The 16,724-nt window shown below is 43.1% G+C and overlaps 1 protein-coding gene across 3 annotated transcripts; it reads right to left on the bottom strand.

Moving 5' to 3' along the window:
* Positions 1-558: 558 nt before the first annotated feature.
* Positions 559-15,407, bottom strand: wdr26b (WD repeat domain 26b). 3 transcript variants are annotated; one of them, XM_035618101.2, is made up of 14 exons: positions 14,644-15,397; positions 12,415-12,514; positions 11,322-11,378; positions 9,617-9,753; positions 8,726-8,823; positions 8,455-8,611; positions 7,937-8,075; positions 7,286-7,426; positions 6,848-6,967; positions 5,997-6,142; positions 5,367-5,445; positions 5,149-5,278; positions 4,414-4,608; positions 559-4,109 (listed from the first exon to the last, which is right to left on the bottom strand). In XM_035618101.2, the coding sequence occupies exons 1-14, from the start codon at positions 14,946-14,948 to the stop codon at positions 4,084-4,086; spliced, it is 1,830 nt and encodes a 609-aa protein (XP_035473994.1). In that variant the 5' UTR covers positions 14,949-15,397; the 3' UTR covers positions 559-4,083. The 3 variants fall into 3 exon arrangements, with proteins under 3 accessions (XP_035473994.1, XP_035473996.1, XP_035473995.1); XM_035618103.2 differs by lacking the exon at positions 14,644-15,397 and adding an exon at positions 13,091-14,149; XM_035618102.2 differs by lacking the exons at positions 559-4,109; positions 4,414-4,608 and adding an exon at positions 5,709-5,770 and having other exon boundaries at positions 14,644-15,407.
* Positions 15,408-16,724: the final 1,317 nt, after the last annotated feature.

The following is a 16,724-nucleotide window of genomic DNA, read 5'->3' as shown; positions in this document are numbered from 1 at the left end:
TCACGTGTGTTTGTTCGTGGGGGTTTTATAAAGTTGGTGATTTTATTGTGAAACGAAGCACTTTTGCATCATTTGGAGATTATACATCTCCAAAAACGTCGGGACATATTTTCAAATAGGCTCTATCTAAATAAACCGACTACAGATGTGAAGCTATGACAAATATCTTAAAACTACATCCCGCAACAACAGTTTTATTTCGAAAATTGAGGGCTTCCTCCTTCCCCGATGTTGCCACTGCTTGTTACGAAATGCATTCCGCTATATTATAATCAAATTTTAGGAATCTATTTTCATTCATAAATTTCCTAGTTATATTAAAAAACAAAAGACAAACAGGTATTTTTCTCCCCACAGTTACATGGCTTTTCATTATATATTTTGTCTGTATGAAACATATCCATTATTTCTACAATGGTTTCTTATTTATATTTTAAACATTGCATATCTGGGTCTCCAAATAGTGTCCCATTTTTACCAGAACCAATGTTTTGTGACCTACTTTCTTTTAAAGTAAAATGGTATGTTTCTATAGAAATGTATGGACAAAAACAAGGCTTACTCAAAATAGTTTTACTTTATTGGCAATTGTTCTTTTCTTATCCTAATTCTGGCATTGGCGGTAACCTCTTACCAGCCAGTCTGGCCCCAGACATTGCTTTCAAGACATTTAGAAATAATGACTGATTTCACAAGAACACAAATTCAACTCAAGTGTTTCCAAACTTGACACATGCTTTGCCAAAGACAGTGATTCAGGGCCAACCTGGATCTGCACACCTATCGTCGTGGGGGGTGGGAGAAATGCTTTCTTGGCATCTGATGGGTGGACCTCGCAATCTCCTGCCCCATCAAACTTCCATGGACTTTTAATTTCAAAACCCTGAATGCTTTATTGAAAATATGCATACATAACACTTTTCCTACACAACGATACAAAACAGTACAATCACTTTTTGTAAATAACACACTGAACGCAAACCCACACATCGCCCCTTCCCACCATTGCCCAAGGAATTTAGAGATGCTACAGCAAGCCCTTAACGTGCCCCACCCAGCCCCTACCCACAGCCACAACCTTTACCTCAGAGAGAGAGCAATAAGACATATTTAAACCACAAACAACTCCCTTGGTAAACTCAGACAAAAGAACAGAGGAGACACCAGGTTGCATACAGACATAGCGTTTGCCACCAGCAGGTGAACGATGGGCTTTAAGAAGGACGATTTGCCTCAAGTCTTCCGAAATAGTGTCGGGTGTGGAAGAGGGATCCATTCTGTTGTTCAGGAGTGGAGAAAGAGGTTTCCAGAGTGAGACACACGCTGTGCCTCAAGTGATTTGGCTTCGATATGGGTCAGAAGTGGCAGCTGTCGATCAACAATGGCACACCATAAGAGAGATTTCGGTCAATTACACATACGCGCCATGAAGGAGATTTTCACATGAAGGAAACTCTTTTTAAAGGCGAGGGGTGGACAGTTCAAACCTGATTTGATTATAGGTAACACACTTCCTAAAGACTCTTCCCGCTCCTGTTGGCATGGGTGTTACTGTGCATATTCATTTGTAATAGTAGTGGTGGATAAAATTAAACTGAATACAAAGAAACAAAAAAAAATGTATAAAAGAAAGTTAAGAGGGATTGTTAAGATTACAAAAAAAATGAGGACTCCAAGTGTCTGGTTATATTTTAATATGATCATACAGGGATAGAGGTCAACCAAAAATGATATAATGTCAACAAAAATGTATTTAAGTAACAAAAAAGTTCAATAAAAACAGACAGAAAAGCACTGTTTTTTTTAAACATTTTCACTGTATATCAGTCTGTAGCAAATAGTCATTACATACCCTGAAAAAAGGGAGGAAGAAAGCTTTGAATGTTGCACTGACCACTGGATAACTTGGCTGGAGAGCAACGGGGGGGAGTTAATGCTGAATTCTCTCTAAGCTCCACAAGTGGCATAATGGCTCCCTCGAGACGAGGCTGCCATTATGCTTTATATGCAAGAGGTTTTATAACGTCAACAAGATAAATCAGTCACTGCGTTTGGGTGCATAGAGGCATAGAGGACATGATTCCTTTAGCGATCTCCTGTTTCGGTTTTGAGTCTTTGCCGAATGCAGCCTTTCAAGCCAAAAAGAGTGGCGAGCGCGGCGACCACAACGCCACGACAAACTTACGGATTTATGCCATTGCAGAAGGTGCAAGAGAGCAAAAAAAAAGAAGACCACTCAAAGTGCAGTTGGGCGGAGGGAGGGGGTGTCATACATACTGAAGGTTTGTGTGCAACTGTATGAACAGGAAGGCAGTTTGTGTGTTTTAAGATTTGCGTCGACACTCCCCAACACTGTGGGCTCAGAGCATGGTTGGGATTATTGGTGCCTCTTCTCTCTAGGGCTGTGCCAACTACTCATCCAGTAATTACAATCAACTTCCCCACATGAAATGACCCTTTGCTAATACACTTAACAGCTTTTTGAAACATGCCTCGACCAAATTGCTCCGTCTTAATTTTCCTTTTTCTTCTTCTCCTTCAAATATGATTCGATGCCTATAACTCAGTGTCGTTTGAATGCCACGTGGTAAGGAGAGAAAAAAAAAAAAACAACAACCTTAAATGTAAAAATCAAAGCCCCAGATTAAAAAAAGTTTCTTTTACAAAATGGCTCTCGAGTATTCTTTGTTCCACAGATAGAGGTCCTTAAGGGGCTTTGGATAACTTAGAATTGGTTTAAAATCCTCTTTACAATTTTACTATGGGATTAGGGGCGGAGGGGAGAGGGGAGGGGTGAGTATTTTCTGCTGGTGTGAGTTGTACACGCATACAAAAACACGCTCCAAATGTAAATTCTCACATTAATGTGTGTATGCATAATCGCTCGCTCGCTCGCTCACACACACACTCTCTCACACACACGCTGGCGCACACACAGAGGAGGGACAGCAATCTAAATCGCACTCGACATGTGAAAGCACATCTTTTGAGAAGGGTCATAGTGTGTGTCCTGACAGTGGAAACCCCACCTCATCAATATTGTTTGACCCCCTCACCGCTGATATGTGACCTGTGAATCCCTCTGTCCGTCGTTTCTTAGGCAGATGTAATGGAGTTGTGCGGTAGCTAGCTGGACAGAGGGGTTTTTGGGGGGGAGAGGGGCTGTCAGTTGGAAACATTACAGCGAATGATCCTTGTTAGAAGTTAAATTAAGGAATAAAAAGTTTGTTTTTCCTAATGTCGAGAAACAGAAAGTGGAATCTTCACTAAAGCTTTCCACGGGCACTACTCGAGCTAAGATTCACCTCTTAAATGAGAATAAATGCTATGACTATCATAAAAAAATTCCAACATTTAGCATAGCCTTGTGTTTGTGTTCTCTGTCAGCTGGTCGGTCAGTGTTTTTATGGTGGATTTTTGGCCTTTGTCCAACTTATCGAATGCGAAGGATATAGCAAGAAAGGGGGGGAAGAAGAAAAAAATACATACAGAAGTGTTGCTATATTCCCCTACGCAGCATCATCCTCCCCCAACAACAGCCCACCCGTGTCCATGGAGACATTATACAGGTACGGTGAACGACAGAACAGGCAGTCAGATGTAGTCCAATTAGAAGATGGTTGTTCTGCCGTGTCAGTCTGGGGGCATCACGGGGTCTTGATGTGCTCCAAGCTCCAGGTGGTGGTGGGTTTCCTGGGAGAAACTGGCATGGCAGGTGACCATGCAGCGAGATTGGGGGGGGGGGGGTCAGTTGGAGAACAGCCTGTCACAGCTCACCAGTGGATGCCGGTCGTATCCCACTGAGCATTGACTGGTTTTCTCAGGGCTCTGGGTCGAGATCAGGTTTTGGATGAGGACTTGAATTTTTCCGTGTCCGTCATCACCGCCACCATTTTATCTAGGCCAGTCGGGGAGACGAGTTTTTCTCACTTTTTTGTTTTCTCTTTTGTCTTGGTGGCTTTTGTTTGTTTGTCTTGACTTTCTTTAGGTTGTTAGATTTCATTTGCCCGTTTAGATTTTGTTTTGCTGTGGGATTCTTGGATTGTTGTCAAAGAGAGATGTCATTTGCTCCATGAGTGACCATCAACTGTCCATGTTACTGCAGTTCTCTGAGGAGGGGAAAAAAGACACAGGTAAATAAAGCTGCCACAATAATTGTGGTGGTTAAACACCAAGCAGTAACCATAACAGCAAACAACAATAGAAACATATTATTTCTACAAAACCGCAGATATGGTGAACATCAGCATGCAGCAAAACATTCACACAAATGCAGCTCTATGTGCTGTGACCACGTAGAGCTGCTGACAAAACCAGGCGGTTTTGTCAGTGACTTTAAATAGCTGCTATCTATGACAATTATTGAGCCAATAATCTTCACTTGCACTGTGGTTTAAAAAAAAAAAGAATTACCGTTGAGTCCGTCCGCCTCTTGTGAGTCGAGGAAGGGCGCAGGACCCCAGACGCGCACTGTGCCATCGTCTGAGGCGGAGGCCATGAGCCCAGGGATGGCCGGGTTCCAGCTCACGCAGTTAACTGTGCGTGTGTGGCCTGTTAGCTCAGCGATGGGAAGCTCTCCACGCCGGTGCCAGATGTACACTTTATGGTCTGTGGAGAGGGGGTGACGAAATAAAAGTGGCACACATGCATGGGAGTGAATATACGAGAACAGAAATAAATGCATTAGTTTAGGGTTTCTCACTTACACTTCCTTAATTCACTTGTTTAGTTTCACTCAGTTTCTTGATGTGCTCATGTTTTCTTTTTTGAGCACATAGATAATCAATTTAGCAGAGACATCCTAATATTGTGTTTGAAATAACTTCTGACCACATCAAAAACACTACATGAATACAAGGTCTGACCTGAGGTATTTTATTAGTTTCTGACTCCGGGCAAAACATCAAACACATTTAGGTTATATTAAGTGGCCTCCTTTTGATAACTAATGCAATATTTCTTTTCACACCAATTTCTTTGAGCCCCCATGGAGAGGCCCCGCCTCGCGCTTTGAAAACTTCTGCAATAGATTAAAGCAGACAAGGGAACAAATCCCACTCTTTCTCAAGCCAGGCAATGAGCAATCAAGTGACTATTGGCAGACGTTTTACAGTTTTACACTTCGCTTTGATTACATTTCGATTGTACCTTCACTCCCACTTGCAATGAAGTCTTCGTTGTGTCCTCCGAAGCAGGAGTGAATGGTGTAGAAGCCCTGGGTCACACCTTGGTACTTCCTCACCAGTACCCGGTCCTGAAGGTCCCACAGGTGTACTCCCTACAAAAAGGTCACAGAGGAATACATTTTAAAGTGCTGACATGTCCTGTACACGGTTTGTTAAAAAATAAAATGGCAATGTGCTTACCTGAGTTGCTACATTTAACAAAGCTAATCTTCCATTCTTTGAAACAGTAAAAGACATAATAGGGTGGTCCTCCTGAACTCTGTGAAAGACATCAGACACAAGCAGTCAGCTACAACCAGGATAATGTGGTGCAAATCCAAATCTTTGCATCTTGAAGACATTGTACTTATATATAATACAGTATTTTAACATTTAGACAGGTAACATTTCACTATTTGCAGAATTTGTTGGGCGGCAAAAGGATCTCAAAATGAAATTGTAGCTTTTGCTGATATCACTCATACAGTGAATACTTTGTGAGAAAAATTGAGAGAGGGATGAGAATATAAAAAAAAGTAATACCTGAACTCCAAAAACATTTCTTATGACGATCAACATTATGCTGGCTTAATGAATCCATCCTACTACATACACAAACAAACACATGACTTTCAATGCAATTCTATTGGAAATCAATGTTTGTGTCATTGTCTTCAGAAGACAGTTTGTACTATTTTGGAGCACAATAAATCATGCACATTTAAAAAGTCAAACATATAGTATATGTCATACATATTAGTATATGCAGTATACTAAACTCAACATTAATCTTTATGTACATATAAATGTGGTAAGAAGGTTGGCACGCACATGTTTCTGTCCGTAAGGTCCTCAAAGTTGTACCCCCGGATACGTTGGTGGGTGTCTGACGCCAGCACTGTCCTGCCATCGCCCAGGCACCACAGGCACTGCACTCTCACGCCCTCCCAGGAGTCCAACAAGTTACCATCCAGGTCCTGACAACACAGACAGCAGACCCCTCATCTCTTATTCTTGACAGGGGAATGAAAACATGGACAAAGTACAGGTTGACGACCTCGTTCACCAAGAGGACGAGCTTGGCGCTTTATCTCTTATCAGACGCCTGCAAGGTGCTTCAATATGACATTTTAAAAACAGAAAAGAATTTGCTTCTCGGCAAATGTAGGCTTAACTTTTTTAGAATAATAAAGGTTAGTCACAAATTACCATTGAAACAGTTTCACATTTGTCCTGATATTTCACACAAATTATGTTGTGCAGTATGTTCAAATGTTAATTTGAATTTCCATCACAATATCTAAACAGATAATGAACTACTACAGAGATCAGCTCTATCACAAAACACACAAACCGCTGTCCCGACAACATGACGTAAAAAAAACGTCCTCATGGGTTGATGGCTGTAAAATCAATACATCAAAAGTTATAGTTATGTCAAAGTTACTTTTTCAAGGTAACTTGAACACGTGAGAAGCTGCTATACATAAAACATAACTCTTAAATGTCTTCCCCTTTTCTAACATCCACACTTTCAAAGTATATCAGACATTGAGCACTTATTGAACAAAGAGGTTAATACATAATTCTGAAGATGAAAAAAGCACTTTCTTATAATCAAATCATATTAAAAACCATAATGTTGATTATAGATAAAGGGGGGAAATCATCAATTCACTTACACACTGATAAAACTGTCCCCTTTGTCCTCCGGTCACAAAGCGTTTGCCATCAGGGTTCCAGGCCACACTGGTCAGACTGTCTTCATGGGACTGGGACATTTTGGTCCGCAGCTCCCCCGTCTGGTCAATCAGGATATTGACAGAGACAGTGGAAAAGCAGAGGAGTATAGCAAAATGGGGGGAAGGGAGACAACAAGAAGAAACATTAAGTAAGAGTGGAGGAGGGGAGAATAAAGGAAACGAAAGGGGAGGGGAGGGGATGAGAGAAGAGGTCATTGAGTACACAGTCTACAGAACATCTATGCCTCAATGCATGTTCTTCGTTTTTCCTCTTTACTGAATTTAGACTAGAAAGCTAAAGTCTTTGACGTGTGACTGATGCACGCTTTACTTCCTATTTTCACAATTAAACAAAGGTCAAAACACAGGGGATGTTACCTGAACATTCCAGAGCCAGAGCTCAGAGCAGTCATCAGGTCCACAGGCGATCAGGTAGGTGTCATCGGGACTCCAGGCTAAATAGGAGACGCCGTATGCGTGACCTTCAAGGGTTCGCAGCAGCTTCAACTGGTGGCTCTCCTACACAACGACAGGATTAAGGTGATTATGATAAAATCAACCTGGACACACTGAGGGCTGGGGTCTCGTTTGTCGGGTTCGGACTAAAGATAAACCTGCACATTGGTGAAATGTCAAACAGACAAATAGATACCCGAGTTTAGTTCCCATAATAGTATGTAATGGTACATACCATATTCAGTGACACGTCTGAAACAATGAAAGAAAACATATAAAGGCAACAGAGCGATAACCCTTGTATATTACAGAGGCTCTAAAAAGGTCATGCTTAAATATTCCTTTGATGCAATTATTTATTCTTTTACATAGACATTTACCAGGTAATTCACACAGCTACAGTAAATGCGCTTTTACCATGAGGGTGATCAGGTGTAAATGCAAAGAAAATATTCAACTGTCAGATCTGCTGGCAAAATGTATGTATTTTCTGCAAGGTAAATTCATCTGTGAACTAAGCCATAAAAAGAGGCAGTGTGTATTTGTTTGTGCTTTTTTTGTGTGTGCACTCACCGGGTCCACTTGCCAAATTATGACAGTAGTATCTTTGGAGCCAGTGGCTAGTTTGGTGCCATCGTTTGAGAATTTGCAGAACCACACCTCATTACAGTGCTCTGTCAGTATCTGCTGCGTGTAACAGGGGAACTGCTTCCTGTGACGGGGGGGGGGGAAAGACCTACTGTTAAAATGTTGAATGTGCAAGACAGCAATGATTGGTCTTGTTACCTTATATATAAATTCTGCAGTTACAATAAACTCTAAATTTAAGGTTAAAACTTGTGAAACAAGAAGCAGCCATAATGGGGAGTGAGATGCTACACGGGAGCCATGATACATAGAGTTGAGTTAGGACTTTCAATGCAGAAGACGACATTTAGAAACACAAATGAAGGCTTTAAGTGCCCGTGTTGCAACATCATAGTGACAACAGGTGGTCAAACTGATAAACATCATAGCTGTGGTCGGGCTTTTTAGCACTGAGTCTTCAGGGTCTTGAGGGGAGAGCAGCATGCTAGCTGTGCACTACGAACCTGCTGCAGACATGATCAAGGAGCAGAGAGACCGAGTCCAGGCTACTGTCCAGCTTGGTGTTATGATACAGGCAGCGGTCCCTCTGCAGCTCCACCGCTTGCCGCAGCAGGGTCTGCAGCCGCCGCGGCGGCAGCATCACAGAAGGTGGCAAGTATGCTACGAGGAAAGATAAATTACATATTGAACACACGTATGGGTTGTGTGCAGCTCTGTGGCGATTTGCATTCAGCTCTACAGGGTCAGGGGTACAGTATGGACACGTCTCCTCACTCTGTAATTTGTCCAGCAGTCTGCAGCGTGACGCGGTGCCCTTGCCCTCCCACTCTGCCTTGGCCCTCAGGTCCTCAGCGTGGCTACACATCAGGTATCTGCATGGACACAACAACACATTTCAATTATAACAACAGACACTGAGTTCACAGCTTACAGGGTAAGTTTATTATTGTAAAAATACATTAAAAAAAACAACTTGAAAACTAGAATTCGATAGCTGTTGAACTGTGTGTTGACCAGACTATGGATTAGATTATCATATACTAAAGCTAGTGACAATCTTACATAAAGTATGTCCAAAGAACGAATTGATGGTATATAGAGATCCAAGCTAATAACAAGCTTGATTTCTAACATGTCAGTGATCTACATTAGTGACATGTTATGGGTAAATACTGTGACTATATTTTTTTTATCTTTCTGTTACAGATAAACATCCCACATCTATAAAAAAATAATCCTATAGAAACCTATAATGTATTGTGATATAAAGTAGCAGTGTGAGAACATAAAAACTATTATTCATCATTTGGTATTTTATTTTCATAGTGGGTTTGGTTGATTAAAACTGCCTCATTAGATGAGAAGTATATTGCATCCACATGACAGACCAGCCTCCCTTGCAAAGTCTAACAATATATTTCTTCAGAATAAGTTCATATTATAAAAGTGTAAAATGTGTCAGATGTGATTCACCTAACAGAAGTTTATTTCAGTGAAATCTCATCTACTCTAGTTGACTCACCACCACCAGTGGTGGGAGCTGTATCATTAGTGCTCACAGATGTATCCAAGAGCTACGTGGGTATACACGGGAGTCGTTTGTAGGCGTGCATTTGTGTAGATGAACTGTCTGAGGTAGACGCAATATCAAACTGGTAGAAGTACCCGCTGAGTACGTGGATCCGATCTGTGTTGTACTTGAGAGGCGTCAGCTCTCCCCGGAGCACCTGCAGCGCCTCCAGGACTTTGCCGTCCTCCAGATACTCTAGGTACTTCTGCTGCAGCAGCAGGAACTTCATACGCTGAGCAGAGGGAGAGACACACGAGTACAGAGAAGATTTTTTTTTTTTTTTTTTTAAATGACAAGAGTAGAGTAGGGAGACAGAAAATAATGACCACTGCTTGAACAACATATTATCTGACTATAGAAGGACAAACATTTTCACTTTTCTGGAAGTTCAGCTGAGTGCTGAAACACATATTGCAAAGTCTGCATGATCTCATTATCAGAATATATTTATAGATGTGCCCAAAACACGTGAAAATGTCCACATGAACCGCCTGTATCCTTCATACTGACGACCCCTGGCAAGTGTTTATCACTTGGTGCCGCTAGTCAACATTGTCATAGTAAGAGTCTCTGCCTCATCTCATGTCTGCAGTGGGAGTCACAGCATACACAAACAAAAATTTTAGAAAATCATTAGTGTTCACAGATCTATCCAAGAGCTACGTGGGTATACACGATAGCCGTTTGTAAGCTTGCATTTGTGTAGACGAACTGACTGAGGTAGATGCAATAACAAACTGGTCTTCACTATTTAGTCAGTCAGCATACAATTATTCCTTTGTTTTGTAATAGCAAAACCAAAAAATGATACAAAATGAATTTGTCAGGCCAGTCAAATTTTTATTTTCACAGCTGCTCTTGAAGGCATCTCTTATGAATTTTCAATGTTGACAGTGTATATTCAAAAACTGCTTAGAATTACTACATGGATGTAGTAAGACTCTACTCTTGCAATAACACCCAAATGACCATTATTTTAAATACAGACAAAAAAGCTTGTTCTTTCAATCATATCCACTAAACTTCATGTAACTAGAATTTTGCTAGTATTTAATAACCCAAGAAGGTTTCACGTGTTATAGTCTTACGACGTTGAATCAAGTTGAAGTGAAAACAACTCTCTGCAAACCGATCCACATGAATTACAAGTTTGCAAAAGCATTCACCATGAACAAGTAGAAGTTACTGTAAGACCTGTGTTGTTGCATTACACCATGTATATACACTCGGATAAATCAAAAATGAATGGGCTTATTTTGACACAGGGTTGCAACTCAAGTATTATTTCAGTATTGATTAATCTACCAATATTTACTGAAGAATTTGTTTCATCCTTTGGGTTATAGCATGTGAGAAAAGAGTGGACAATTCTGATAAAATGTCAACAGAACAAAGTGATTACATTAGCTTCTGTTGTCTCTAACATTTTTCATAAAAGCTGCCAATCCTCCCATTGGAAAAACTGAAATGATTAAAAGAGTGTGTGCTTGAAAAACAACTGTAACAATTGATCAATAATCAATACAGTCTCTTAATTATCAGCTGTTTGACAAATTGATCAATCAGCCGTTTCGGCTCTATGTCAAACAGACTCAAACACTAATTCCCTGAATTGAATGTGACATCCACTCCCGTTACGAAACTTTCCCAGGCAGCTTCCAGAATATTTTGGAGTTCACAGTTGCACAACCAGAGCCTGCGGCCCTGCATTATAATGGCACCGTTCTAGAACGTCCAGCTGTGCCTGCTACCTGACCGACTGTCATTCGGCTCAGTTCAGGAGGGGCAAAGGGAGCTTACCACAATAGCATTGGGAGAATGCATCAGTGCTCTCAGCTCATTGAGATCATTCTCAGCCTGGACCAAAACAAAAGGAGGTCGATGGAGGGGGGAGACAGGGAGAGAAATGGGTTAGCTCAGCAGTTTCCATACATGCAAAAAAAAAACTTATCGAATGAAGAGTAATACACATATATGGTCACATTAATGTTATGAATGAGTAAACCGAGGCTTTAACAGTGGAGCGGATGTGCATGTGCTGTGAATAATGAATATAACTATTAAATGCTATACAGCACATTTATGTCTCTCGTAAAAATACAGCCCACTTACTATTTTAGCAGTAAAATATTTTTTTTCAGAATCAAAACAAACGACTGGTTTCCTGTTAGTTTGACGAGAGTTCAAACCTGCCACATCCCAAAGATTTACCTTTGCTTTAAGTGTTCTTATAAACATTGATTTTGTATCATTTATATGCACATAATAAAATTATTATTTTGCTACAAAAATGTCTGGATATGGTTTGCCAGACTTTTCAGCAAGCATATTAATGAGTTGTTTTACATTTACCATTTATTGTATATACCATTTTATCCTTAAATATTTCAGAGCCAACGACCAACCAAACATTCTTTCCAGCCATCGGGAGTCCGATTTCTTCCCTAAATTCTCAATATTAACAGTTAATTAAAAGGTAAATTATTATTATGACAAACACAATTTGTACGAGAAATACATTCATTCTGTGCTCGGCCATCGTAGAGCTTCGACAAAGCTATGTGCACTCAAACAGCACTTTGGCGCTAAGAGCTGTTGGTAAGGTAAATAGTTTTTATATGGAATACAGTGGCCCATTGGCACATGTCCGGAATGTGTACAGGTCTTGTGAAAAATAAAAGTTTGAACTTGTTTAATTGTGGGCCAAATGCATTTGTTATGTACTTTGCTTAAGCCAGGCTGCCTTCAACAACTTCTAATAGAGACCATGTTTGTTTTTGTTGATAATTCATACGAGATGAAATTGAGCAACAAACTGCTAACAAATTGTTATGGACGATGGATCCCACAAAGTGTGCTGGGCGTTATGTGACCATGGTAACCCATGACCGACCTTGTCCCATTCCCCCTCCATGACATGGTTGCGGAACTTGGTAGCCGATGGGTGTTCCAGTCTGCAGCCTGACTCCTGCATCAGCAGGTCCACTGTCTGACTGCAGAGACACAGAGGGGCAGACAACGTTAGACACAAGACAGATGAGACAGAATAAAGAAAGAGAAATTTGACTTTGAAAATGACAAATATTCAAGAATCAAGATCGTGAGTGATATTTCAGATACTCAATGCATAATCAGCAGGATGCGGAACGGTTGGATTCATGGTTCTATGAAAATGGCATCTCTATTCAACTTTTCTTGATCAACTCATCATATTTGACATTTCACCGTGTGACATAATGTCATGTTTTATGGGGAAAGCAAACAGGTGAGTGGGAGATGTGCACAGGAACATTAACATCATATTAAAAGAAGCCCCCCCCAGAGCAGTTACATTACCAGGGCATGATTTGTGGACTTTTATAAGGTCCACAGACATGAACCGAGCTTCCACCGCAGTTGACATCTCCCGCTCAGCCATGTCAACCATGAACCATATCCATCTGTCCAAACACAACCTCTTTGCTGAACACACTGACTCCACCCCCACAAACGGGTCCGCTGAGGAGTGTGTGTGTGTGTTTGTGTGCGTGTGATAATCTTGAGTGGGATGGAAATAGGGGGGCTGACACCTTCAGCAGCATGATGACATCATTCCCAGGTATCAATGGAGTGGCGCAGCAGCAGCTCTGTGTTGAGTCTTCTCATCCAGCTGGCTGCTTCACTACATTTCACTTGCATTATCCCAGCTGAAATGTGGGGGGCTCCGTTTCTCATAGAGGGCAATGCCATGTCGGCCTCCTAACACCCTCCCCCTTAGTAAACATGGCAATGTTAAGATGTCTTTCGTAATGCCTTATTATGGTACCCACTGATGTCGTAATGCCTTATGATGGTACCCACTGATGTCTAACCATCCGACAATGGCTCCCACGGCCACTGTGAAGAAGAGGGTCGGACATAAGATCTGTTAAAACCCCACTGTGCTGCAATCGGGATTCAAACACTGCGTTTCCATCTGAAAACAGCTGATGCAAAAGCGCATTCCTCCTCCGCCGCCATGAAACCAACGGCTTCTGCTCGACTACCAACTGTCGCCCACCGTGCTGACTGCTGCCTCTGAATGAATGCATGTCCGTCCGCGTCTGTGACTGACACCTGGCACGTTGCTCTGACACATCGAGTCGAGACGATAATCCGTCAGGAAAGTTGACATGCCAATGTGTGGGTTTCGTAAAACGCGTTGATTAATCCGACGAATGAAATGACAGGTCGAAACGTGCAGAAGGTTGCGATCGGCATACGACAATAACCAGCACAGTTTTCATAACCGTGCTCGTTATTACAACCTATTCATGCTCCTCCAACAGAAACCCCAACAAATACGTGTTAATGAGCCAAGACAGTAAAGATGGCAGACGAATAAACCCCACCAGCCACCGGGGGGGAAACAGACTTTGACAAAGCGCACATTAACAATTCCTCCGCATTTTGGGTTTTTGCGCACTAGCCCCCGAAACGCACGAAATGGATTAAAAATAAACACTGACAACGCGACAGCCCTGCTCGCGCGCTTCGCCGAGACGCCGAAGCAGGCACACCCGCCTCGACGGCGTCGACCGTGTGCGCCTTCGTCGCAAATCAAAACAAGCGGAGTGGCTCTCGTGTTCTTCGACGAAAACAAACGTTAGATTTCGGTCGTTAGGTGATGTAATGCCTCTCAAGCGCGACCACGGCGGTGGACGCGTCATGGCGCCGCCGGGCATCCAAAACACACACACACACACACACACACACACACACACACACACACACACACACACACACACCTCCGGCCTCGCGAGGCTGCCGACCGTCGGACTGGTGCTTTATATTTGCGTTAAGGTTTAATATGGCCGGACACAACACAACCCCCCCCCCCCCCCCTCTGCAGGCTAGTGCCGCTAGCTGCCGAGCTAACTGTTGTATTGTGCAAGATGGACCCCTTCCTTCTACCAGCCGCCGAGCGCACGGGCTAACGGCCCCATCCCCCCATGTCGGTGTCTGTCAGCCACACTAATAGCGCCCGGACCAGCCGCAGGTTCGCACCAAGCCCCAGCGACACGGAGCCCAGCTCGCGTGTTCGACGCTGGCGCCGCGCGCGTCGCCGGGTCTCCCCTCGACCGACAACGCCGAATGAACTTACTTCAGCCCCAGTCCGTGGAGGTGCTGCCCTATTAACCGTATGACATCTTCCTCCGCCTGCGACAGCCGTTTCTTCTTCTTCAGCGCACCGACCTCGGAGGCCGTGGTCGTGGAGGCGGCCGAGGTCCCCGAGCCGGGCCCCGTCGAAGAGCCGTTGCTGGTGCCGACCGTGTTCCCGTTGTCTGTGCCGGAGAGCAGCCCGTTGGAGTGGTTTCCGCCGGTCGAGGAGGACTCCCCGTTCTGCGCGCTGTTTAGACACGAAAGCTCTGTGGATTCTTGTCCCTGTCCGGCCCCGTTTGCCTGCATGCTGCCGCTGAGGACGTTGACGACACTTCGGTTGAACTGGATGGCAGAGGTGGCTTGAGCGTGTGGAGAGTGCGTCGCGAGTCCGAGGACAACTCCAGAGAGGCCTGTTAGAACGACTGAAGCCCCGGGCTCTCCTGCTCCCTCCGCCGCCGAGGCTCGGTGCTTCTTCCGCGGGGGCGGCGACGCTCCGCCGGTGTCCGAGTCGGAGGAGGAGGAAGCGGAGGCCAGAGTTTCCTCACCGAGAGCGGCCGTGGTTAGAAGCCGGCGGTGCTCCGGGTGGGAAATGGAGGTCGCGCTTCCAGATCTGAGGCCTCGTTGTCGGGCCGTGAACGGACTGTCACGCCAGCAGCCCTGACAGTTAGCCCGTTCTTGTTGTTGTTTCCCTCAAAACAGCTGCAGCTCTAATGGAGTCCTCACGCCCTGACGTAACCGGAAATTCCTACACTACCAGGCTTCCGGGTAGAATATAATCCACGGGTGGCGCATAAGAATTTAGTTAGCATAATAATCACTTGACGATAACACACAATAATCGAATTAAAATTCGTCTGAATATCCCCAGACACCTCGTGTTATATTTCAGCAGGTGTCCCGCTTTTAATTTTTTTTTTTTTTTTTTACACTAAACCATCGGAATCTCAGTAAATCATGTAGCCCTAAATGAATTATCAGCAAGATTATATTATGCTATATATTATTATTTACTCAGTGCCTCACGAAAAAGCAAAAACTAGTTTGCGCGATTGTGTGTATTGTGGATCAATGAGGCAACAATCACTTAAGGGTGTCAGATCAGGACCCTCAATTTGTGCTCAGGGAGTCAGAGTCCAGGTCCAGAGAGTTGGTCTGGCTCCATTTCAGCATGCAAAATGCAAAGTCCAACACAGTGGATTCTGAGAGGCTTCCCCACCTGTTAAATGACAACACAGATGACAGGAGTGTGCGTGCCTTTGATCATCCATTGATCTTTGCATCCACGGGGACAATGTGATAGCATTTCAATTAACGATTGAATGAACATTCAATTTGTGCAACAAATGACAGTTCCTCACTAAACAACAAGCATTTGGTATTCAAGAAGGGCATAAACAACACAAAATGAAATGCACCCAACTGTATCTAACAAAATACTGTAGCTCAACAATAGACCTGTATAGAGCCTTCAAAACCTATAGAACCTCCAAATTTGATATCAGTCAAACCTCCACTATGTCCTAGTAGAGTCCTGGGATAAAGTGGGCAGTCTGCTGAGCCACACCACAGGGCAAGTGTAGGTCCGCTCCTTCACTTGGACGACTGCAGTCCACACTCGGCCATCTGCTCTGGCTATGACGTCCTCCACTGTTACCACTTGCCACAGAGCTCTTGGAGACAGTATTTCAATGCCAATAATTGAAATTATCCTCGGGACCAAGGGTATTCATATACACACTCAATCAGTGTCTGATGTGCATTGGAAAATCTGCACAATCTGAAATCTTTTCTCAACCTGGTGTAATTACTGTGAAGCTGTTGCTTTAAAAGCTGAGAGTTGAGTTACAAGTGTTTAGATTTATATTTGCATGCCCTGTGTGCAAATGAATCAATGATTCAATGAATGAATAAACAAGAATCAAGTGGCCTTAGAAAATTCCACTGAATTCATAAGTGGATTAATTATCACACTAATCAGTACAAATGACCAATCAGACTAAATGAATGAATAAGCAATGAATGCCTTCATTGTTATTGGCATAGGTAATTAATTCATATTTCTTCAGCAAAACAGAATGTAAT

Source organism: Scophthalmus maximus, chromosome 18 (genome assembly GCF_022379125.1).
Source record: "Scophthalmus maximus strain ysfricsl-2021 chromosome 18, ASM2237912v1, whole genome shotgun sequence".
Classification (NCBI taxonomy): Eukaryota; Metazoa; Chordata; class Actinopteri; order Pleuronectiformes; family Scophthalmidae; genus Scophthalmus; species Scophthalmus maximus.
This window is presented reverse-complemented; position numbering and strand designations above follow the sequence as displayed.

What these genes read in the sequence shown, in the direction of transcription:
- wdr26b (XM_035618101.2), bottom strand. Translation starts at nt 14,948, where the DNA reads ATGCAGGCAAACGGGGCCGGACAGGGACAAGAATCCACAGAGCTTTCG. An exon ending in CGGATCCACGTACTCAGCGG is followed by an intron (nt 8,824 to 9,616) that starts GTACTTCTACCA and finishes GTGTCCATGCAG; the next exon opens with ATACCTGATGTGTAGCCACG. An exon ending in ACTGCTGGACAAATTACAGA is followed by an intron (nt 8,612 to 8,725) that starts GTGAGGAGACGT and finishes CTTTCCTCGTAG; the next exon opens with CATACTTGCCACCTTCTGTG.